This window comes from Somniosus microcephalus, unplaced genomic scaffold, assembly GCF_052327205.1.
Source record: "Somniosus microcephalus isolate GS21.2 unplaced genomic scaffold, FLI_Smic_1.0 scaffold1, whole genome shotgun sequence".
In the NCBI taxonomy this organism is placed as follows: domain Eukaryota; kingdom Metazoa; phylum Chordata; class Chondrichthyes; order Squaliformes; family Somniosidae; genus Somniosus; species Somniosus microcephalus.
The window spans coordinates 5,081,097-5,105,396 of NW_028225188.1; the positions used below are offsets into that span (position 1 = coordinate 5,081,097).

A 24,300-nucleotide genomic window follows, 5' to 3' on the forward strand; every position below is an offset into this window, starting at 1 on the left:
ACAGCACGGGTTAGATACAGAGTAAAACTCCCTCTAAACTGTCCCATCAGACACTCCCAGGGCAGGTACAGCACGGTTTAGATGCAGAGTAAAGCTCCCTCTACACTGTCCCATCAAACACTCCCAGGGCTGGTACTGCATGGGTTAGATACAGAGTAAAGCTCCCTCTACGTTGTCCCATCAAACACTCCCAGGGCAGGTACAGCACGGGTTAGATACAGAGTAAAATGCCACTACACTGTCCCATCAAACACGCCCAGGGCAGGTACAGCACGGGTTAGATACAGAGTAAAGCTCCCTCTACACTGTCCCAAACAACACTCCCAGGGCTGGTACAGCACGGTTTAGATACAGAGGAAAGCTCCCTCTACACTGTCCCATCAGACACTCCCAGGGCTGGTACAGCACGCTTTAGATACAGAGTAAAGCTCCCTCTGCACTGTCCCATCAAACACTCCCAGGGCTGGTACAGCACGGGTTAGATACAGAGTAAAGCTCCCTCTACACTGTCCCCATCAAACACTCCCAGGGCAGGTACAGCACGGGTTAGATACTGAGTAAAGCTCCCTCTACACTGTCCCATCAAACACTCCCAGGGCAGGTACAGCATGGGTCAGATACAGAGTAAAGCTCCCTCTACACTATCCCATCAAACACTCCCAGGGCTGGTACAGCACGGGTTAGATACAGAGTAAAGCTCACTCTACACTGTCCCATCAAACACTCCCAGGGCAGGTACGTCATGGGTTAGATACAGAGTATAGCTCCCTCTACACTGTCCCATCAAACACTCCCAGTGTGGGTACAGCACGGGTTAGATACAGAGTAAAGCACCCTCTACATTGTCCCATCCAGCACTCCCAGGGCAGGCACATCATGGGTTTGATACAGAGTAAAGTTCCCTCTACGCTGTCGCATCATACATTCCCACGGCATGCACGTCACGGGTTAGTTACAGAGTAAAGCTCCCTCTACACTGCCCCATCAAACACTCCCAGGGCAGGTACAGCACGGGTTAGATACAGAGTAAAGCTCCCTCTACACTGTCCCATCAAACACTCCCAGGGCTGGTACAGCATGGTTTAGATACACAGTAAAGCTCCCTCTACACTGTCCCATCAAACACTCCCAGGGCTGGTACAGCACGGTTTAGATACACAGTAAAGCTCCCTCTACACTGTCCCATCAAACACTCCCACGGCAGGTACAGCAGGGGTTAGATTCAGACTAAAGCTCCCTCTACACTGTCCCATCAAACAGTCCCAGGGCAGGTACAGCACAGGTTAGATACTGACTAAAGCTCCCGCTACACTCCCAGGGCAGGTATCGCACGGGTTAGATAAAGAGAAAAGCTCCCTCTGCACTGCCCTATCAAACATTCCCAGGGCAGGTACAGCACGGGTTAGATTCAGGCTAAAGCTACCTCTACATTGTCCCATCAAACACTCCCAGGGCAGGTACAGCACGGATTAGATACAGAATAAAGCTCCCTCTACACTGTCCCATCAAACACTCCCAGGGCAGGTGCAGCACGGATTAGATACTGGCTAAAGCTCCCGCTACGCTCCCAGGGCAGGTATAGCACGGGTTAGATAAAGAGAAAAGCTCCCTCTGCACTGCCCTATCAAACATTCCCAGGGCAGATACAGCACGGGTTAGATACAGACTAAAGCTCCCTCTACGCTGTCCCATCATACACTCCCAGTGCAGGTACAGCACAGGTTAGATACAGAGTAAAGCTCCCTCTACGCTGTCCCATCAAACACTCCCAGGGCAGGTACAGCACAGGTTAGATACAGAGTAAAGCTCCCTCTACACTGTCCCATCAAACACTCCCAGGGCAGGTACAGCACGGTTTAGATGCAGAGTAAAGCTCCCTCTACACTGTCCCATCAAACACTCCCAGGGCTGGTACTACATGGGTTAGATGCAGAGTAAAGCTCCCTCTACACTGTCCCATCAAACACTCCCACGGCAGGTACAGCAGGGGTTAGATACTGACTAAAGCTCCCGCTACACGCCCAGGTCAGGTACAGCACAGGTTAGATACAGAGTAAAGCTCCCTCTATGTTGTCCCATCATACACTCCCAGGGCATGCACGTCACTGGTTAGATACAGAGTAAAGCTCCCTCTACACTGTCCCATCAAACACGCCCAGGGCAGGTACAGCACGGGTTCGATACACAGTAAAGCTCCCTCTACACTGTCCCAAACAACACTCCCAGGGCTGGTACAGCACGGTTTAGATACAGAGTAAAGCTCCCTCTACACTGTCCCATCAAACACTCACAGGGCTGGTACAGCACGGGTTAGATACAGAGTAAAGCTCGCTCTACACTGTCACATCAAACACTCCCAGGGCAGGTACAGCATGGGTCAGATACAGAGTAAAGCTCCCTCTACACTGTCCCCATCAAACACTCCCAGGGCTGGTACAGCACGGGTTAGATACAGAGTAAAGTTCCCTCTACGCTGTCGCATCATACATTCCCAGGGCATGCACGTCACGGGTTAGTTACAGAGTAAAGCTCCCTCTACACTGTCCCATCAAACACTCCCAGGGCAGGTACAGCACGGGTTAGATACAGAGTAAAGCTCCCTCTACACTGCCCCATCAAACACTCCCAGGGCAGGTATAGCACGGGTTAGATACAGAGTAAAGCTCCCTCTACACTGTCCCATCAAACACTCCCAGGGCAGGTACAGCACGGGTTAGATACAGAGTGTCAGCCATGGCTCAGGCGGCAGCACTCTCTCCTCTGAGTCAGAAGGTTGTGGGTTGAAGTCCCACTCCAGAGACTCGAGTCTAAAACTCTGTGCTGCCCCTCCAGTGCAGTGCTGAGGGAGTAAAGCCCAGTGCAGAGTAAAGTTCCCTCTGCACTGCTCCACTAACAGGCCTGAGCCCCAAACTCAGAAGAGCGCCCTCTGCTGCATTCCACTTGTCTCAGCAGCGGGAGAAGCAGGCGGCGTAAGTCCTGCCCCTCGGACACCCCGATTGGTTGGAGGACCCGCCGCCACCTCAGTCCTCCAAGCGCCGCCCGCTCTCTCCCTATTGGTCGGAGCTCCTGTCAGTCACCGCCGTGGAGTTGATGACGTGCCCCAGTCCGGCTCCCTGCAGAAGACAAGGGGCTGCGGCCGCTCAATCTGCTTCGCTCGGTGCCGTGAGGGCGCTGGGACGGTCCGGTTTGTATTTTCTTTTTATTTATCTCCCCGCCCGCGCTTCTCCGCTATATATAAAAAAACCCTGACAAAATTCACTTTCCGCCGGTGATCCGGACTCTTGCGATTGCTCGGGCCGACCCAGAATGCGAGGCCCTGCGCAGGCGTGGTAGCGGCTCATCCTCGGGAGCGGGCCCGGCGGCGCATGCAGTGTAGGGGAGGGGGCGTGGCCTGTTCAGAGCCCGCGCTCACCTTGGAGTGGCACATGCGGAGTAGGGGGAGGGGGCGTGGCCTGTTCAGAGCCCGCGCTCACCTTGGAGCGGCATATGCGGAGTAGGGGGCAGGGGCGGGGCCTGTTCAGAGCCCGCACTCACCTTGGAGCGGCACATGCGGAGGAGGGGGCGGGGCCTGTTCAGAGTCCGCGCTCACCTTGGAGCGGCGCATGCGGAGTAGGGGGAGGGGGCGGGGCCTGTTCAGAGCCCGCGCTCACCTTGGAGCGGTGCATGCGGAGTAGGGGGAGGGGGCGGGGCCTGTTCAGAGCCCGCGCTCACCTTGGAGCGGCGCATGCGGAGTAGTGGGAGGGGGTGGGGCCTGTTCAGAGCCTGCGCTCACCTTGGAGCGGTGCATGCGGAGTAGGGGAGGGGGTGGGGCCTGTTCAGAGCCCGCGCTCACCTTGGAGCGGCGCATGTGGAGTAGGGGGAGGGGGCGGGGCCTGTTCAGAGCCCGCGCTCACCTTGGAGCGGCGCATGTGGAGTAGGGGGAGTGGGCGGGGCCTGTTCAGAGCCTGCGCTCACCTTGGAGCGGCGCATGCGGAGTAGGGGGAGGGGGCGTGGCCTGTTCAGAGCCCGCGCTCACCTTGGAGCGGAGCATGCGGAGTAGGGGGAAGGGGCGGGGCCTGTTCAGAGCCCGCGCTCACCTTGGAGCGGCGCATGCGGAGTAGGGGGAGGGGGTGGGGCCTGTTCAGAGCCTGCGCTCACCTTGGAGCGGCGCATGCGGAGTAGGGGGCGGGGCCTGTTCAGAGCCCGCGCTCACCTTGGAGCGGCGCATGCGGAGTAGGGGGAAGGGGCGGGGCCTGTTCAGAGCCCGCGCTCACCTTGGAGCGGAGTAGGGGGAGGGGGCGGGGCCTGTTCAGAGCCCGCGCTCACCTTGGAGCGGCGCATGCGGAGTAGGGGGAGGGGGCGAGGCCTGTTCAGAGCCCGCGCTCACCTTGGAGCGGCGCATGCGGAGTAGGGGGAGGGGGTGGGGCCTGTTCAGAGCACTCGCTCACCTTGGAGCGGCACATGCGGTGGAGGGGGCGGGGCCTGTTCAGAGCTCACCTCCAACAATGAGAACAACAACAACCTGTATTTCTATAGCGCCTTTAACGTAGGAAAACGTCCCATGGCGCTGCACAGGAGTATTGTAAGACATTGAAAAATGTGACCCCGAGCCACATAAGGAGAAATTAGGGCAAATGGCCAAAAGCTTGGTCACAGAGGTGGGTTTTGATCAGCCATGATCTCATTGAATGGTGGAGCAGGCTCGAGGGGCCGAATGGCCGACTCCTGCTCCTATTTTCTATGAAAGAGAGGCGGAGAGGTTCGGGGAGGGAATTCCAGAGCTTAGGGCCGAGGCAACAGAAGACACGGCCACTGATGGTGCAGCGATTATAATCAGGGATGCTCAAGAGGGCAGAATTGGAGGAACGCAGATGTCTCAGGGGGGGGGAGGAGGTTGATTTCTTTGGAACCGAGGAGGCTGAGGGGAGACCTGATTGATGTGTATACAATTCTGAGGGGCCGAGATAGGAAGGACCTATTTCCCTTGGCAGAGAGGTCCACAACCAGGGGGCGTAGATTTAAAGTAATTGGTCGGAGGTTTAGAGGGGAGTTGAGGAGAAATGTTTTCACCCAGTGGGTGGTGGGGGTCTGGAACTCACTGCCTGACAGGGTGGTAGAGGCAGAAACTCTCAGCACATTTTAAAAAGTACTTGGATATGCACTTGAAGTGCCGTAACCTACAAGGCTACGGACCAAGTGCTGGAAAGTGGGATTAGTGTGGATAGCACATAATCGGCCGGCACGGACAAGATGGGCTGAATGGCCTCCTTCCGTGTCATTATTTCTATGATTCTGTCGTGGGTGGTTGTGAGTCTGAAGGGAATAACTAAGATTGGGAGGGGCGAGGCCATGGAGGGATTTGAAAACAAGGATGTGAATTTTGAAATCGAAACATTGCTTAACCGGGAGGCAATGTAGGTCAGCGAGCACAGGGGTGATGGGTGAATGGGATTTGGCGTTGAGTTACGACACGGGCAGTTTTGGATCACCTCAAGGTTATGTGGGGTGGAATGTGGGAGGCCAGCCAGGAGTGCGTTGGAATAGTCGAGTCTAGAGGTAACAAAGGCCCAGGTGAGGGTTTCAGCAGCAGATGTGCTGAGGCAGGGGCAGAGACGGGCGATGTTACCGAGGTGGAAATAGGCGGTCTTAGTTATGCTGCGGATATGTGTTCGGAAGCTCATTTCGGGGTCAAATATGACACCAAGGTTGCAAATAGTGTGGTTCAGCCTCAGAGAGATGTCAGGGAGAGGGATGGAGTCAGTGGCTAGGGAACAGAGTTTGTGGCAGGGACTGAAAACAATTGCTTCAGTCTTCCCAATATTTAATCCATAACTGGATTAGAAGATTGTGGAGGGGTTGTGAGAAGTGGTGGTGAGGTAGAGCTGGGAGTCGTCAGCGTACATGTGGAAACTGACGCTGTGTTTTCGGATGATGTCGCCAAGGGGCAGCATGTAGATGAGAAGGTAAGAACCCATGGGATCCAGGGCAATTTGGCACATTGGATCCAAAATTGGCTTAGTGGCAGGAGGCAGAGGGTGATGGTCGAAGGTTGTTTTTGTGACTGGAAGCCTGTGTCCAGTGGTGTACCGCAGGGATCGGTGCTGGGTCCTTTGCTGTTTGTAGTGTACATTAATGGTTTAGATATGAATGTAGGAGGTATGATCAGTAAGTTCGCAGATGACACAAAAATTGGTGGAGTGGTAAATAGTGAGGAGGGAAGCCTCAGGCTACAGGACGATATAGATGGGTTGGTCAGATGGGCAGAACAGTGGCAAATGGAATTTAACCCTGAAAAGTGTGAGGTGATGCATTTTGGGAGGACAAACAAGGCAAGGGAATACACAATGAATGGTAGGACCCCAGGAAGGACAGAGGATCAGAGGGACATAATCATTCTTATCTAAGAACATAAGAAATAGGAGCAGGAGTAGGCCATACGGCCCCTCGGGCCTGCTCCGCCATTCAATAGGATCGTGGCTGATCCGAACCTAGACTCACGTCCACTTCCCTGCCCTCTCCCCGTAACCCCTAATTCCCTTATCAGTTAGGAAACTGTCTATCTCCATTTTAAATGTATTTAATGTTGCAGCTTCCACAGCTCTCTGAGGTAGCAAATTCCATAGATTTACCACCCTCTGAGTGAAGAAGTTTCTCCTCATCTCAGTTTGGAAAGGGCAGCCCTTTATTCTTAGATTAGGCCCCCTAGTTCTAGTCTTACCCATCAGCGGAAACATCCTCCCCGCATCCACCCGATCAAGCCCCCTCACAATCTTATATATTTCGATAAAGTCGCCTCTCATTCTTCTGAATTCCAATGAGTAGAGGCCCAACCTACTCAACCTTTCCTCATAAGTCAACCCCCTCATCTCCGGAATCAACCGAGTGAACCTTCTCTGAACCGCCTCGAGAGCAAGTATATCTTTTCTTAAATATAGAAACCAAAACTGCACGCAGTATTCCAGGTGTGGCCTCACCAATACCCTGTATAACTGCAGCAAGACTTCCCTGCTTTTATAGTCCATCCCCCTTGCAATAAAAGCCAAGATTCCATTGGCCTTCTTGATCACCTGCTGCACCTGCATACTAACCTTCTGCGTTTTATGCACCAGGACCCCCAGATCCCTTTGTACTGCAGCACTTTGCAGTTTCCATTTAGATAATAACTTGCTCTTTGATTTTTTCTGCCAAAGTGCATAACCTCACACTTTCCAACATTATATTCCATCTGCCAAATTTCTGCCCACTCACTTAGCCTGTCTATGTCCTTTTGCAGGTTTTTAATGTCCTCCTCACTCACTGCTTTCCCTCCCATCTTTGTATCGTCGGCAAACTTGGATACGTTGCACTTGGTCCCCTCCTCCAAATCGTTAATATAGATTGTAAAGAGTTGGGGTCCCAGCACTGACCCCTGCGGAACAGCACCAGTTACTGATTGCCAACCCGAGAATGAACCATTTATCCCCACTCTCTATTTTCTGTTAGATAGCCAATCTTCCACCCATGCCAGTATATTGCTCCCAATCCTGTGATTTTTTATCTTGTGCAGTAATCTTTTGTGTGGCACCTTGTCAAATGCCTTTTGGAAGTCCAAATACACCACATCCACTGGGACCTTGGTGTGCATGTACATAGATCCCTGAAGGCAGCAGGACAGGTAGATAAGGTGGTTAAAAATGCATATGGGATACTTGCCTTCATTAGCCGAGGCATAGAATATAAGAGCAGGGAGGTTTTGATGGAGCTGTACAAAACGCTGGTTAGGCCACAGCTGGAATACTGTGTGCAGTTCTGGTCGCCACACTATAGGAAGGATGTGATTGCTTTGGAGAGGGTGCAGAGGAGATTTACCAGGAAGTTACCTGGGCTGGAGCGCTTCAGCTATGAAGAAAGACTGGACAGGCTGGGGTTGTTTTCCTTAGAGCAAAGAAGGCTGAGGGGGGACCTGATTGAGGCATACAAAATTATGAGGGGCATAGATAGGGTAGATAGAAAGGAACTTTTCCCCTTAGTAGAGGGGTCAATAACCAGGGGACATAGTTTCAAGGTAGGGGGCAGGAGGTTTAGAGGGGATTTGAGGGAAAACTTTTTCACCCAGAGGGTGGTTGGAATCTGGAACTCACTGCCTGAAAGGGTGGTAGAGGCAGGAACCCTCACAACATTCAAGAAGCATTTAGATGAGCACTTGAAATGCCATAGCAGACAAGGCTACGGACCAAGTGCTGGAAAATGGGATTAGAATAGACAGGGCTTGATGGCCGGTGCGGACACGATGGGCCGAAGGGCCTCTTTCTGTGCTGTATAACTCTATGGCCTAGAAATTGGGTATAGCCCCGCTTGAGGCGCTAGAACTGGCGAAACTTATCGCTGCCTGGCGAGATATTGGGTTGCATCGCCCCCAAAGGGGATTGAGGCGCTAATTCAGCCGTTGCACGGTGCTCCTAAGGTGCAAAAGTTCAGGCGCTACTGAATATCGACACGGACGGGCGCAGTGCAGGTGATCTCAATTACGGGAAACCACGAGACTTCCAGGCGCCGGCCGGCTCTTAAAGGGGTGGGTCAGTCAGCCTGAGCTTCAACACCCAACGCCCTGTAGACCTCAGAATCGGCGCTCGCCCTTCTCTGGCGTTAGAAACTTGTTCAGCATGGAGAAGGTTAGGCAGAGAGCAGAGTGCTTCAGCACTGAGGCTCTGGACCAGTTGGTGGCTGCAGTTGAACACCGTCGAGAGGTCCTGTATCCGGACAATGGCAAGAGGCCGAATCAGAAGGCTTACCGACAATCTTGGAGAGAGGTTGCTGTGAGGGTCAACTCCAGCAGCATGGCGACCAGGACCCCCCTGTTCAGTGCAGGAAGAAATTCAACGACCTCACACGGATCGTTAGGGTGAGTGATGGTTTAGCAAACTTCTGATTACCTCCATCTGCAGCTGACTTCGGGCACCCTGTTGCAATGATGCCCCAATGGCCATCTGTCAGCAAGCACCCATGGCCCTTTCTGGGCACACACATGGACAGATGTCTCAAGGCCTCATGTAAGGGCTCTTGCACCATGGGGGGCATTCGATGATGTCTCAAGGCCTCATGTAAGGGCTCTTGCACCATGGGGGGCATGCGATGATGTCTCAAGGCCTCATGTTACAGAACTTCCCCTTCTTTCCCCTGCAGTCCAAGCTGGCGACGATCCGAAAGGAGCAGCGTCAAACCGGTGGCGGACCTCCACAAGTGGTCACTCTCACGGATCTGGAGGAGAGAGTGCACCAGATACTTGGAGGACGTCTGTCTGGTCCTGTGACCACTGCATCTGCCGACCCCATTACCGACAGCGAGGGTAAGACTCTCACCTTTTCCACCTGTTGCCTTCCACTTGGTCCCCCCGCCAGCATGCATCCTCAGTGTGCAGCCATGTCAGAGCCTTGCCGCAATGTGGCATGCCTTTCAGCAAAGCTGTCCTTTTGCTAAAGCCACTCTTCCACCTCCCTACTTTCAGATGAAGCAGCACCAACTCGGGCTCAACGCGCTGAAGCTGCCAGTGCCAGTGCCACCGGAGGCGAGGACCAGGAGGAATCCGGACCAGCCGTTGCAGAATCCGGGGAGCGGACACATCTACAGACTGGGGATAGTAGTCCCCTGGAGGGATGGGGGGGGGCCTCTGAGGATGAACCAGTTGCCGGAACAAGCGGCATGCAGCAACGCACGGGGGATAGGCAAGTTCGGCCACCGTCTCCTCGGAGGGCAAGGCAGGTAGTGATGACTGCTGCACAGAGTGCAGATGAGGTGCGTCACCTGGCTGAAATGAGCAAACAGGCCTGGGTCAGACACATGGAGCTGATGGCTGCAGTGGAGAAGATGCCTGAGTCAATAGATTCATTGGCTAAGAGTATGTTGGACTTTGGGGCAACAATGGAGAGGACTCTCCAGGGCTTTGGGGCAACAATGGACAGGTCTATCCAGGGCTTCGGGGCAACAATGGACAGGACTATCCAGGGCTTCGGGGCAACAATGGACAGGTCTATCCAGGGCTTCGGGGCAACAATGGAGAGGACTGTCCACGGCTTTGAGTCAGCAATGGAAAGGACTGTTCAGGGCTTTGGACAATCCCTGGAAAGGTCTGTCCAGGGCTTGTCCGAGGCAGTGGAGCGGTCGGCACCTGCCTTGTCCGAAGCAATGGAAAGAACTGTCCAGGGCTTCTCCGAAGCACTGGCACCTGGCACACAGGTCCTCACTGTTGCCACGCAGTCACTTGCTGGGCTCCTCCACACCCAAATTGACGCAACGTGATCTCTCACTGCAGCCACCCTCTCTGCATCAGATAGGATCACCCCGGGCCCTTCCAGTCCCATACAAGGCCAGGAATCAGTGGAGCATGCGATTGTGGCGGATGAGCCGAGCCGCTCCCCTCAGATAGCCAGTGTGTTGTCCGACCATGGTGCAGGTGTCCTCTCTCGGCAGGAGACCATTGCACATGCCAGCGCTGGGACGTCTGCATTGCAGCTGCCACCACCTGCAGGGCACACTGCTTCCAGCCATGGTCACATCAAGCATCCTGCGTCCGCACCCTCCAAGCCCAGAGGTCAGCCAGGCCGTACCTCAGGGCATCTGCGCTTCCAGACAGTCAGCAGGCGTCCCCCAGCCTTGAGCCCGCCACTGGGGTCCAATTACGTAGGAGCAGCAGGGAGGGAAGGGGCCGGGCGTGAAAGAGAAGTCATTCTCCCTCAAGGGGCCAGTTGTAGAGGGAGGTGCTGAGACGTTTCTTTGTCCAAATTCAAGGACACCCTCACCTGCTGTTATATTTGCAGAAGGTTTGTTGAGTTTTGCGGCTTTGCCGAAGAGTTCACAGTTATTTAGTAACTTATGGTTTCTGTTGATATTACGTTGTTTTGCTGTAATGAAAGACTTTTGTGCCAATAAACAGAAGTTTCAATGTGGCATGGTGCATGTGACTACTTTCAGTGATGCTGCCATTCAGAGGCTGTCAAACATCCAAAGTGCGCAGGAGTTAAGACTCTCATCATTCCGCCACAGGGATCTCGACACGCGTCCAGATGAGCCTCTGACGTATGGCCCTTCCACTTTCAGCAGCCCTTCCATCTTCCTCCTCCTCCTTCGCCTCCTCCTCCTCCGCCTGCTCTTCCTCCTCCTCCTCCTCCTCCACCTGCTCTTCCTCCTCCTCCTCCTCCACCTGCTCTTCCTCCTCCTCCTCCACCTGCTCTTCCTCCTCCTCCTCATCCTCCTCCACCTGCTCTTCCTCCTCCTCCTCCTCCACCTGCTCTTCCTCCTCCTCCACCTGCTCTTCCTCCTCCTCCTCCGCCTGCTCTTCCTCCTCCTCCTCATCCTCCTCCTCCGCCTGCTCTTCCTCCTCCTCATCCTCCTCCTCCTCCTCCGCCTGCTCTACTGGTCGTTGAGGGACAGCTGGAATTGGCTGGGTGCGTCGAATCGCCAAGTTGTGGAGCATGCAGCAGACGACGACGATGTGTCCCACTTGCTGCGGCGAGTACTGCAGGGATCCCCCCGAATGTTCCAGACATCGGAAACGCTTTTTGAGAACACCAATAGTGTGCTGTTTACTGTGCCTGGTCGCCTGATGGCCGCTGCTGATCAGCTATTCTGCTGGGGTGTCGGCCACACGGAGTGTTGTCATCAGCCATGGCCAGAGAGGATAGCCCTTGTCCCCAGTAAGCCAACCTCGTCTTCGAGCCATCCGCTCAAAAAGGTTACAAACTGAGGTCAACCGCAGGATAAAGGCATCGTGGCTGCACCCTGGGAAATGCGCGGTGACTGCCATGATGATTTGGCGTTGGTCACAGACCAGCTGCATGTTGAGGGAGTGGAACCCCTTGCGGTTGCGGAAGTCCTAAGGATGATGGCATGGCGCCCTCAAAGCCACGTGTGTGCTGTCAATCGCCCCCTGCACCATGGGGAAGTCCGCAATAGAAGCGATACCCTGCGCGTGCTCCGCCTGCTTGTGCAGGGTCAGAGGCAAGGTCATGAATTGACGCCTTCGCCTATAAAGGGCATCTGTAACTTGCCGGATGCAACAGTGGACTGCAACCTGAGCGACAGTTGCAATGTCCCCAATGGCTGACTGAAAGGATCCGTTGGCATAAAAATGGAGGCCATCAGTCAGTGTAACCATCACGGACAGAGAGGTTCTGCAGCGTTCACGCGGCTGCAGATCCTGACCAAGCAGGTGGCACAGATCAGTAACAATGTCCCTCCAGAATCGGAGCCTTCGCAAACACTGCTCCTCCGACATGTCAAGGCTTGTCACCTGCTGCCTAAAGACCCTCGCAGCATCCCGTCGGATTGGCCGACCTCCATTGCCCCTCCTCCTTCTGGCCAATCCCGGCCCTCTCTCCCGCCGTCTCTCTGCCCCTTCACAGTGTTGGGCGATGAGGCCGTCGCCCTCCAAAGAAGCTCCCATTCCGATGCCAGTTGGTCAAAAGGCTTTTAGGTGTAGTGCTGCAAGTGCTTCGGACAGGTTTGAAGGTCCCAAGTACTCTAAAGCTAAATTCCCAAAACTCCGCTCCACAGTAGCTCGCCAACTCTCTCCAGCAATGAGCAGGCCAAGTGGCTGAAGATTCTGCACTAGAGCTGTCCCCTTTAAATAGCGCCCCCCTACTCCAAGAAGGGCCTGCTAGCCCTCCCTCGAACTGTCACGAATAGCGATAGGCGTTAAGGCTCCGGGCACCACCCAATATGCGCTCAGGCGCTCCTAGAAGGCGTTGCACACTGAAATGACGTCATGATCTGCTTGCGGGCGCGCGCAAACACTTAGCGCAGGCGCTAAATGTATAGTCAATATCTGAGTTGTCGCTATCTTCATAGCGTCCGCCCCAACATAGGGTATCGCCCCAATTCTAGGTCTCTTTAGGCGCTCGGCGCCAGCGCTACCCACTGAATTTCTATGCCTATGACTCTAAATAGGAGGAGACCAATGATAGATCCTTGGGGGACACCAGAGGTAACGATGCAGGAGCGGGAAGAGAAGCCGTTGAAGGTGATTCTGTGGCTACGATTAGATAGATAAGAATGGAAACAGGCGTGTGCAGTCCCGCCCAGCTGGACGATGGTGGAGAGGCGTTGAAGGATGGAGTGGTCAACCATGTCAAAGACTGCAGACAAGTCAAGAAGGACGAGTAGAGATAGTTTACCTTTGTCACAGTCACAAAGGATGTCATTTGATGAGACTTTGATGAGACTTGATTTGACTTCAGGGCCAAGTCAGTGAGGTGGATTGGGCTGTTTCTGGCCCGCTGGTTATTGTGGGCATGGCTGGACGTCAGTGGGACCGGCTCTGCCCTGTTTGTTCTTTGAGGCAAAATAAGCCAAAAAAATTCCTGCTCCCCCCTTACCCTTTCTACACTCCTTTTACAGGGTTTTAGAAGTGGAGCATTTACAGACAGGAAGCTCAAACCAAACATCACCTCAAATTCTGACAGAGTTACGCGATTCCTCAGGACCTGATTCAGTCGCTCCTCCAATCTGCTGGCACACCCGTGAGTTCACATTGGGGAGAGAACTTTTAAATGTTCTGAAAGAGCTTCAAAATCTACAAATACCTGAAGCGACACCAGTGGCCACACACTGGGGGAAACCCGGGCCCCGTGTGTGGGAAGGGATTCACTCAGTCATCCGCTCCGATGATACACCAGCAAGTTCACACTAGGGAGAGACCTTTAACCCGCTCCGTGTGTGGGCAGGGATTAATTGCACCCTCCGTGCTGCTGAGACACCAGCTTGTCCACACCAATGAGAGACCGTTGACCTGCTCCGTGTTATTGAAGCGATTCATTCTGCCACCCTCCTGAGACACCAGCTTGTTCACATTAAATGTTCTGACTGTGGGAAGCGATTTAAAAGGTCCCAGGATCTGAAGAGACACCAGCTGGAGAGAGCAGGAGAGATTCTGTTCACCTGCTTCGTGTGTGAGAAGAGATTCACTCGGTCCTCGAATCTGCTGGCACACCAGCGAGTTCACACTGGGGAGAGGCTGGTGAAACAGTCCGACTGTGAGAAAAGCTTTCAAATGTCCCAGGAGCTGAAGGGACACCAGCTGGAGAGAGCAGGAAAGAAGCTGTTCACCTGCTCCGTGTGTGGGAAGGGATTCACTCGGCCCTCCCACCTGTTGAGACACCAGCGAGTTCACACTGGGGAGACACCATCCACCTGCTCCGTGTGTGGGAAGGGATTCACTCAGTCATCCGACCTACTGACACACCAGCGATATCACACCGATGAGAGACCATTTAAATGTTCTGACTGTGGGATGAGCTTTAAAAGCTCTGGGGATCTGAAGCAACACCAGCGAGTTCACTCCGATGAGAGACTGTTTACATGTTCTGTCTGTGGGATGAGCTTTAAAAGCTCCAGGAATCTGAATGGACACCAGCGAGTTCACACTGGGGAGAGGCCGTTCACCTGCTCCGTGTGTGGGAAGGGATTCACTCGGTCATCCCACCTGCTGAGACACCAACAAGTTCACACTGATGAGAAACAGTTCACCTGCTCCGTGTGTGGGAAAGGATTCACTCAGTCATCGTACGTACTGAGACACCAGCGAGTTCACACTGTTCTGTAGTGCAGGGCCCTGCCAGACAGCTGCGGCGACATGAACGTGGAATGGATGAATGTTTTATACATTTTTGTACTGCTGTTTAATCTTTAAGACTGTTGGCTCAACTGGTCCATGCCAGTGTTTATGCTCCACACCCACCCTACTTCAATTAACCCGATCAACATCTCCTCCCATTCCTTTCACACTCATGTGGCTTCTCCATGAATCCATCTATGCTGTTCACCTCAACTACTCCCTGTGGTAGCGAGTTCCCCATTCTCACCATTCTTTGGGTAAAAAAGTTTCTCCTGAATTCATTACTCCTGTATTTATTAGTGACTATTTTAAGTTTGTGGCCTCATAAACATAGAAACATAGAAGATAGGAGCAGGAGTCGGCCATTCGGCCCCTAGAACCTGCTCCATCATTTAATGAGATCATGGCTGATCATCCAAATTCAGTACCCTGTCCCTGCCTTCTCCCCATATCCCTTGATCCCTTTAGCCTTAAGAAATATATCCAACTCCTTCTTGAATATATTTAATCAATTGGCCTCAACTGCCCTCTGTGGTAGAGAATTCCACAGGTTCACCACCCTCTGGGTGAAGAAATTCCTCCTCATCTCTGTCCTAAATGGATTACCCTTTATCTTTAGACTGTGACCCCTGGTTCATGACTCCCCCGCCATCGGGAACATGCTCCCTGCATCGAGTCTGTCTAGTCCTGTTAGTATTTTATAAGTTTCAATGAGATCCCCTCTCATTCTTCTAAACTCCAGCGAGTATAAGCCCAATCGACCCAATCTCTCCTCATACATCATTCCTGCCATCCCAGGTATCAGCCTGGTGAATCTTCGCTGAACTCCTTCCATGGCAAGAACATCCTTCCTCAGATAAGGCGATCAAAGCTGCACACAATGCTCAAGGTGTGGTCTCACCAAGGCCCTGTACAACTGCAGCAATACAAATATGAAGAGATTCTGTTAAGCTGACCAGTATGTTGTTGTACTTTGACTTTTTCTGATGAATTAAACATTACTGAGCCCTTGTACGCGTGTTATGGGATGAAGTTTCTTTTAATTCGTTCATGGGATGTGGGCGTCGCTGGCAAGGCCAGCATTTATTGCCCATCCCTAATTGCCCTTGAGAAGGTGGCGGTGAGCCGCCTTCTTGAACCGCTGCAGTCCGTGTGGTGAAGGTACTCTCACAGTGCTGTCAGGGAGGGAGTTCCAGGACTTTGACCCAGTGATGATGAAGGAATGGCAATATACTTCCAAGTTAGAATGGTGTTTGACTTGGAGTTGGTGGTCATAGAGTCATACAGCACAGAAAGAGGCCCTTCGGCCCATCGTGTCTACACCGGCCATCAAGCCCTGTCTATTCTAATCCCATTTTCCAGCACTTTGTCCGTAGCCTTGTATGCTATGGTGGTTCAAGTGCTCATCTAAATGCTTCTTGAATGTTGTGAGGGTTCCTGCCTCTACCACCCTTTCAGGCAGTGAGTTCCAGATTCCAACCACCCTCTGGGTCAAAAAGTTTTTCCTCAAATCCCCTCTAAACCTCCTGCCCCTACCTTGGAACGATGCCCCCTGGTTATTGACCCCTCTACTAAGGGGAAAAGTTCCTTTCTACCTACCCTATCTATGCCCCTCATAATTTTGTACACCTCAATCAGGTCCCCCCTCAGCCTTCTCTGCTCTAAGGAAAACAACCCCAGCCTGTCCAGTCTCTCTTCATAGCTGAAGCGCTCCAGCCCAGGTAACATCCTGGTGAATCTCCTCTGCACCCTCTCCAATGCAATCACACCCTTCCTATAGTGTGGCGACCAGAACTGCACACAGTATTCCAGCCGTGGCCTAACTAGCGTTTTGTACAGCTCCATCATAACCTCCCTGCTCTTATATTCTATGCCTCGGCTAATGAAGGCAAGTCTCCCATATGCCTTTTTAACCACCTTATCTACCTGTCCTGCTGCCTTCAGGGATCTATGTATTCTATCAGGTGTTCCCATGTGCCTGCTGTCCTTGTCCTAGGTGGAAGAGGTCGCGGGAAGGGAGGTGCTGCCGAAGAAGCCTTGGCGAGTTGCTGCAGTGCATCTTGTTGAAGGTACACACTGCAGCCATGGTGCACCGGTGGTGGAGGGAGTGAATGTTTAAGGTGGCGGATGGGGTGCCAATCAAGCGGGCTGCTTTGTCCTGGATGGTGTCGAGCTTCTTGAGTGTTGTTGGAGCTGCACTCATCCAGGCAAGTGGAGAGTATTCCATCTCACTCCTGACTTGTGCCTTGTAGATGGTGGAAAGTCTTTGGGAAGTCAGGAGGTGAGACACTCGCCGCAGAATACCCAGCCTCTGACCTGCTCTTGTTGCCACAGTATTTATGTGGCTGGTCCAGTTAAGTTTCTGGTCAATGGTGACCCCCCAGGATGTTGATGGTGGGGGATTCGGTAATGGTGATGCCGTTGAATGTCAAGGGGAGGTGGTTAGATGCTCGCTTGTCGGAGATAGTCATTGCCTGGCCCTTGTGTGGTGCGAATGTTACCTGCCACTTATCAGCCCAAGCCTGAATGTCGTCCAGGTCTTGTTACATGCGGGCATGGACGGTTTCATTATCTGAGGAGTTGCAAATGGAACTGAACACTGTGCAGTCACCAGTGAACATCCCCACTTCTGACCTTATGATGGAGGGAAGGTCACTGATGAAGCAGATGAAGATGGTTGGGCCGAGGACACTGCCCTGAGGAACACCTGCAGCGATATCCTGGGGCTGTGATGATTGACCTCCAACCACCACAACCATCTTCCTTGTGCTCGGGCTGACTCCAGCCAGTGGAGAGTTTCCTCCTATTCCTTTCACCCTCATGGCTTCCCCTTAAATGCATCTGTACTTTTAGCCTCAACTACTCTTTGTAGTGGCGAGTTCCACATTCTCACCACTCTCTGGGTAAACAAGTTTCTCCTGAATTCCCTCTTGAATTTATTAGTGGCCATCTTATATTTTGTGGATGTTAAAACCCCAACAACTGGGCTGCAATTTAATATTCTGTATAAATAAATCAGATTTGTTTGAAACACAGTCGATTGAGTCGTTGTTTCTAAGATAAGACGAGAGTTAATTGATGACTAGTTGCAGACATTCCCAGTCCTCTCAATATCTGTGTCCAGGAGAGAAGCTTCTGTTACTTTATGCATTTTATTACCATTGAGATTGTGGGGGAATGGAACATTTTAACATTCCCTGGTGTCAACATCAAACACTCCCAGGTCAGGTACAGCATGGGTTAGATACAGAGTAAAGCTCCCTCTACACTGTCCCATCAAACACTCCCAGGGCAGGTACAGCACGGGTTAGATACAGAGTAAAGCTCCCTCTACACTGTCCCATCAAACACTCCCAGGGCAGGTACAGCACGAGTTAGATACAGAGTAAAGCTCCCTCTACACTGTCCCATCAAACACTCCCAGGGCAGGTACAGCACGGGTTAGATACAGAGTAAAGCTCCCTCTACACTGTCCCCATCAAACACTCCCATGGCAGCTAAACATAGAAACATAGAAGATAGGAGCAGGAGTAGGCCATTCGGCCCCTTGAGCCTGCTCCGCCATTCATTGTGATCATGGCTGATCATCCAAATTCAGTACCCTGTCACTGCCTTCTCCCCATATCCCTTGATTCCTTTAGCCTTAAGTAATATATCCAACTCCGTCTTAAATATATTTAATGTATTGGCCTCTACTGCCTTCTGTGGTAGAGAATTCCACAGGTTCACCACTCTCTGGTTGAAGAAATTCCTCCTCATTTCTGTCCTAAATGGCCTACCCCTTATCCTTAGACTGTGACCCCTGGTTCTGGACTCCCCAACCATCAGGAACATCCTTCCTGCATCTAGTCTGTCCAGTCCTGTCAGAATTTTATAAGTTTCAATGAGATCCCCTCTCATTCTTCTAAACTCCAGCGAGTACAAGCCCAATCGACCCAATCTTCCCTCATGCGTCATTCCTGCCATCCCAGGTATCAGTCTGGTGAATCTTCGCTGAACTCCTTCTATGGCAAGAACATCCTTCCTCAGATAAGTCGACCAAAACTGCACACAATGCTCAAGATGTGGTCAAACCAAGGCCCTGTACAACTGCAGCAAGACATCCTTGTTGCTGTACTCAAACCCTCTCACTACGAAGGCCAACATGCCATTTGCCTTCTTAACTGCCTGCTGCACCTGCATGCTTACCTTCAGAGACTGGTGCACAAGGACACCCAGGTCTTGTTGCACTTCCCCTTCTCCCAATCTATTGCCATTCAGATAATAATCTGCCTTCCTGTTTTTGCCATCAAAGTGGATAACCTCGCATTTATCCATGTTATATTGCATCTGCCATGCTTTTGCCCAATCACCCAACCTGTCCAAATCATACTGGAGTTTCTCGGCATCCTCCTCACAGCACACACGCCCACCCAGCTTTGTGTCGTCTGCAAATTTGGAGATATTACATCTAGTTCCCTTGCCTCGATCATTAATATATATTGTGAATTGTAAAGCCATCGGAAACAGTGGAATTGACCCACCGCAGTCACACTGTGGACACTCTGGTGTGTCAGCGGGTGGGATACACCAGGGAATCCCTTTCCACACACTGAGGTTGACTCCAATGATCGAGAGTCCCAGGGTTTCAGATACCAGATAATCAAGCTCACAAGAACACAAATTGTCTCTCCAGGCTTTATTAAGAGCGCTGCATAACACAGATCGGGTGATAATTCCCTCAATCTGGAGAATAGAAGTACAGTGGATTCACGCGCGATCTTCTCGAGTCTGTTCCAACTGACAACGGCTTAAGTGGCCTGTTCTTATACACAAGCTTGGTTACCGCTCAGGAAATGGGATTGTTTGGACCCGTCTGTTGACCGCCTCCTGAACTCCTGCTAATTCAGGGAATTTAGTCCATCTGTGACCAGACTATAACCACAAGCCCATCTGGTTATCACACCTATACGGTCTGTATGGTTATTATCAGATTCACACCCAGACGTTGTGCCTTCACTTGTCTGGCACTTCATCCCATAACACGGGTACAGGGGCTCGGTAATGTTTCATTCATCAGAAAAAGACAATGTACAACAACATACTGGTCAGCTTAGCAGAATCCCATCATATTTATGGGGCCATAAATATAAAACAGTTACTAATTAATCCAGTAGGGAATTCAGGAGAAACTTTTTTACCCAGAGAGTCGTAGAAAGGGGAACTCACTACCACAGGGAGTAGTTGAGGTGAACAGCACAGATGCATTTATGGGGAAGCTACACAAGGGAGAAAGGAATGGGAGGATATGTTGATTGGGTTAATTGAAGTAGGGTGGGTGTGGGGCATAAACACCGGCATGGACCAGTTGGGCCGAATGGCCTGTTGCTGTGCTGTACATTCTATGGAACACCATGAACAGTCAATCGAAGGGAATCATCAGCATAACAGTCTTAAAGATTAAACAGCAGTACAAGAATTTCAAAACATTCATCCATTCCATGTTCATGGCACCCCAGCTGTCTACAAGGCCCTGCGCTACAGAACAGTGTGAACTCGCTGGTGTTTTAGCAGGTGATTGGAGCTTTTAATGCTCTTCCCACATTCAGAACATGTAAATGCTCTCTCATTGGTGTGGACTCGCTGGTGTGTGGTCAGAGCCCCGGAGATTTTAAAGCTCTTCCCACAGTCAGAACATGTAAATGGCCTCTCATCAGTGTGAACAAGCTGGTGTTGCTTCAGGTCCCCAGAGCATTTAAAGCTCTTCTGACAGACAGAACATTTAAAAGGTCTCTCATCAGTGTGAACAAGCTGGTGTCTCAGCAAGGTAGATGAATCAGGGAATCCCTTTCCACATACGGAACAGGTGAATGGCCTCTCCCCAGTGTGAACAAGCTGGTGTCGGGTCAGAGCCCCAGAGCTTTTAAAACTCTTCCCACAGTCGGAACATTGAAATGCTCTCTCATCAGAGTGAACTCGTTGGTGTATGGTCAGAGCCTCAGAGCATTTAAAGCTCTTCCCACAGTCAGAACATTTAAAGGGTCTCTCATCAGTGTGAACTCGTTGGTGTGTGGTCAGAGCCCCGGGTCTTTTAAAGCTCTTCCCACAGTCGGAACATTTAAAGGGTCTCTCATCAGTGTGAACAAGCTGGTGTCTCAGCAAGGTAGATGAATCAGTGAATCCCTTTCCACACACGGAGCAGGTGAATGGCCTCTCCCCAGTGTGAACAAGCTGGTGTCTGGTCAGAGCCCCGGAGCATTTAAAACTCTTCCCACAGTCAGAACATTGAAATGCTCTCTCATCAGTGTGAATTCGTTGGTGTGTGCTCAGAGCCCCGGAGCTTTTAAAACTCTTCCCACAGTCGGAACATTTAAACGGCCTAACATCAGTGTGAACTTGGTGGTGTGCCTGCAGGTTGAATAACCGTATGAATCCCTTCCCACACACGGAGCAGGTGAATGGCCTCGCCCCAGTGTGAACTCGCTGGTGTGTCTGCAGGTTGGATGACTGAGTGAAACGTTTCCCACACTCACAGCAGGAGAAAGGCCCCTCTCCAGTGTGAACTCGCTCATATTGCAGCAGGTTGGATGACACAGTGAAACCCTTCCCACACACAGAGCAGGTGAACGGTCTCTCTTCATTGTGAGACCGCTGGTGTGTCATCAGATTTGTGGCGCTTTTAAACCTCTTCCCACAGTCAGAACATTGAAACGGTCTCTCATCAGTGTGGACAAGCTGGTGTCTCAACAGGTGGGATGTGCGAGTGAATCTCTTCCCACACACGGAGCAGGTGAACAGTCTCTCTCCATTGTGAGACCGCTGGTGTCTTGTCAGATTCATGGAGCTTTTAAACCTCTTCCCACAGTCAGAACATTGAAACGGTTTCTCATTAGTGTGAACAAGCTGGTGTCTCAGCAGGTGAGATGTGCGAGTGAATCCCTTCCCACACACGGAGCAGGTGAACGGACTGTCCTCGGGGTGACTGTGCGGATGAACTTCTGACGTAGACAGGGAACTGAATCCCTTCCCGCTGTCCCCACCTTTACCCGGTTTCTCCCCGGTGTGACGGTGCACGTGTCTCGCCAGGTCAGGCGATCGGCTGAATCCGAGTCCACACACGGAACACGTGTGCGGTTTGTCCACGCTGTGATCACTGCTCTCTCCTTCCATGTACAAAGGCCGATGATATTCAGGTCCTGATGAATCCAGCGACTCTGTCTGATCTTGAGGTGATGTTTGGTCTGAGCTTCCTGTCTGTAAATGCTCCACTTCTAAAACCCTGCAAAAGGAGTGTAGAAAGGGGTAAGAGGGAGAATGTTGCCTCATGTCCCCCTTTCCCAGCCCAGGGGCAGTGAAGCTGATTTTCAGGCCCCAGCTGCTGCACAGGTTGGTTGAAAGGATCAACAATAATGGCGGCGGCAATCCCCACAAGTCCCCGCACTCCAGAAAGCGCTCCGGCCGCCGCACTGAGTTGTGGCTGACCCCACGCATGCGCCCCATGGCCCCGCCCTCTCCTGCTCCACAGGCGCCCGGCCCGCACCGCGCATGCTCAGCACACACCCTGAACCCCTGTCAATCATCCTCCCCCGCGCCTGCGCGCTGGGCCCGAGCTCCAGGCTGCCGCGCGGGGCTTTCTTTGTAAAGTCGGTGTTGGTGAAGAGCCGCAATCAGTGAGGGAAAGTGAGTTTTCCCCCAGATCCGATTGAGATCAGAGGAGGGGAGAGAATAAAGGGGAATCCAAACCTGAGAGTCCACGGATCCGGGCCCCGAGCGGAGCTTCTTCAGTTTGGCGGAGCATGTTCCAGGGACACGTGACCCGGGCCCAGGACCTGATTGACGGGAGCTTCCGACCAATAGGGAGTGAGCGGGGCGGGGCTGGAGGAGCGAGCCGGCGGCGGGTCCTCCAACCAATCGGGGAGCCTGAGGGGCGGGACTTGCACCGGCTGAATTTCCCGCCTGCTCCAACCGCCCACCCTGGAACGTCATGACGTCGCCGGCGTGCACTGACTGACACTGAGCTCTCCACCAATGAGCGAAGGGGAGGCTGAGCCTGGAGGACCGACCGAGGGGCTTTGGTCCTCCAACCAATCGCGGCGAAGGAGGAGGCGGGATCTGGAACCGGCTCATTGGACGGATCGGCCTGCCGCCATTTTCTGAAGGGGCCTGGTCAGGATCTGTGAGCCTTGGAAAGTTTATTTTTAATGTTCCTTTCACATTTTACAGCTCAAACTAATTGTGTTTTGCAGAAGTTTTTAAAAAAGCAGTTCATTTTTAAATTGATGAAGCAGAAACAAAAAACCCTGTGGAGCAAATACTTGTGAGTAAAAATATTGCTTCTCTCCTTCTGTACTGTATCATTCTATGATGCTATTCTACACAGACACACACACATACAGTCAGACAGACACAGATACTCACAAAATTGCAGACAGACACACACATATTTTCTGCATGAACTTTTATTATTAATTTCAAAGACTTTTAAGAAAAAGGCGGGAGTGGTGGGCGGAGGGCTCTTAAAGGGACAGGGACTCTCCTTTTCAATGTGATTTTCATTAAAGGGACCGAGTCCCTCCTTGCCTGTGGAGGGATTATTTTAAAAGGACAGTGTCTCGAAATCAGGTGCTGTCTGCGTGTGAACCACCTCCTCCCAATTTCCTGCCAAGCGATCCCTGCGGGCACCACTCCACTCTAGGAGTGGCTCATAGAATCATACAGCACAGAAGGAGGCCATTCAGCCCATCGTGCCTGTGCCGGCTCTTTGAAAGAGCTCTCCATTTAGTCCCACTCCCCTGCTCTGTCCCCATAGCCCTGAAAATTTTTCCCCTTGAAGTATTTATCCAATTCCCCAGTGAACGTTATTATTGACTCTGCTTCCACCGCCCTTTCAGGCAGCGCATTCCAGATCACAACAACTCGCTGCCTCAATAAAATTCTCCTCACCTCGCCTCTGGTTCTTTTGTCAATGACCTTATATCTGTGTCCTCTGGTTACCGACCCTCCTGCCACTGGAAACAGTTTCTCCTTATAAGCTACAGCTATACAAAGCCCTGGTTAGACCCCATCTGGAGCACTGTGTACAGTTCTGGGCACCGCACCTCAGAAAGGATGTACTGACCTTGGAAGGAGTGCAGCACAGATTCACCAGAATGTTACCCGGGCTCCAAGGGTTAGATTATGAGGTGAGATTACATAAACTAGGCTTGTGTTCCCTGGAATCTAGAAGGTTAAGGAGTGATTGAGGATTTTAGGATTTTGAAAGGAATTGGTAGAGTAGATAGAGAGAAACTTTTTCTGCCGGTGGGGGAGTCGAGGACAAGGGGACATCACCTTAAAATCAGAGCCAGGTCATTCAGGAGAGAAGTTGGGAAACACTTCTTCACACAAAGGGTGGTAGAAGTGTGGAACCCTCTCCCACAGGAAGCAGTCGATGCCAGCTCAATTAATCATTTTAAATCCCAGAGCGATAGACTTTTGCTAGACAAGGGAGCAAAGGGATATGGAGCCAAGGCAGGTGGGTGGAGTTAAGACACAGATCGGCCATGATCTCATTGAATGGCGGAACAGGCTGGAGGGGCTGAATGGCCTCCTCCTGTTCCCATGCTCCTATTTACTCTATCAAAACCCTTCATGTTTTGAACACCTCTATTAAATCTCCGCTGCACCTTCTCTGCTCCAAGGAGAACAATCCCAGCTTCTCCAGTCTTTCCACGTAACTGAAATCCTCTGTGTATTTGTCGTGGGGCAGCAGGCTA

General features: G+C 52.0%; 2 protein-coding genes across 2 annotated transcripts; one reads left to right on the top strand and one right to left on the bottom strand.

Annotated features, from left to right (window-relative positions):
* The first annotated feature begins 934 nt into the window (after window positions 1-934).
* On the top strand, window positions 935-15,332 carry LOC147084185 (uncharacterized). Its single transcript, XM_085979841.1, has 2 exons — window positions 935-947; window positions 13,761-15,332. The coding sequence occupies exons 1-2, from the start codon at window positions 935-937 to the stop codon at window positions 14,552-14,554; spliced, it is 807 nt and encodes a 268-aa protein (XP_085835967.1). The 3' UTR covers window positions 14,555-15,332.
* A 4,751-nt stretch (window positions 15,333-20,083) lies between these two features.
* On the bottom strand, window positions 20,084-21,779 carry LOC147084186 (uncharacterized). Its single transcript, XM_085979842.1, has one exon. The coding sequence runs from the start codon at window positions 21,713-21,715 to the stop codon at window positions 20,084-20,086; it is 1,632 nt and encodes a 543-aa protein (XP_085835968.1). The 5' UTR covers window positions 21,716-21,779.
* Window positions 21,780-24,300: the final 2,521 nt, after the last annotated feature.

Coding starts and splice junctions, on each gene's coding strand:
- LOC147084186 (XM_085979842.1), bottom strand. CDS start 21,715: ATGGAAGGAGAGAGCAGTGATCACAGCGTGGACAAACCGCACACGTGT.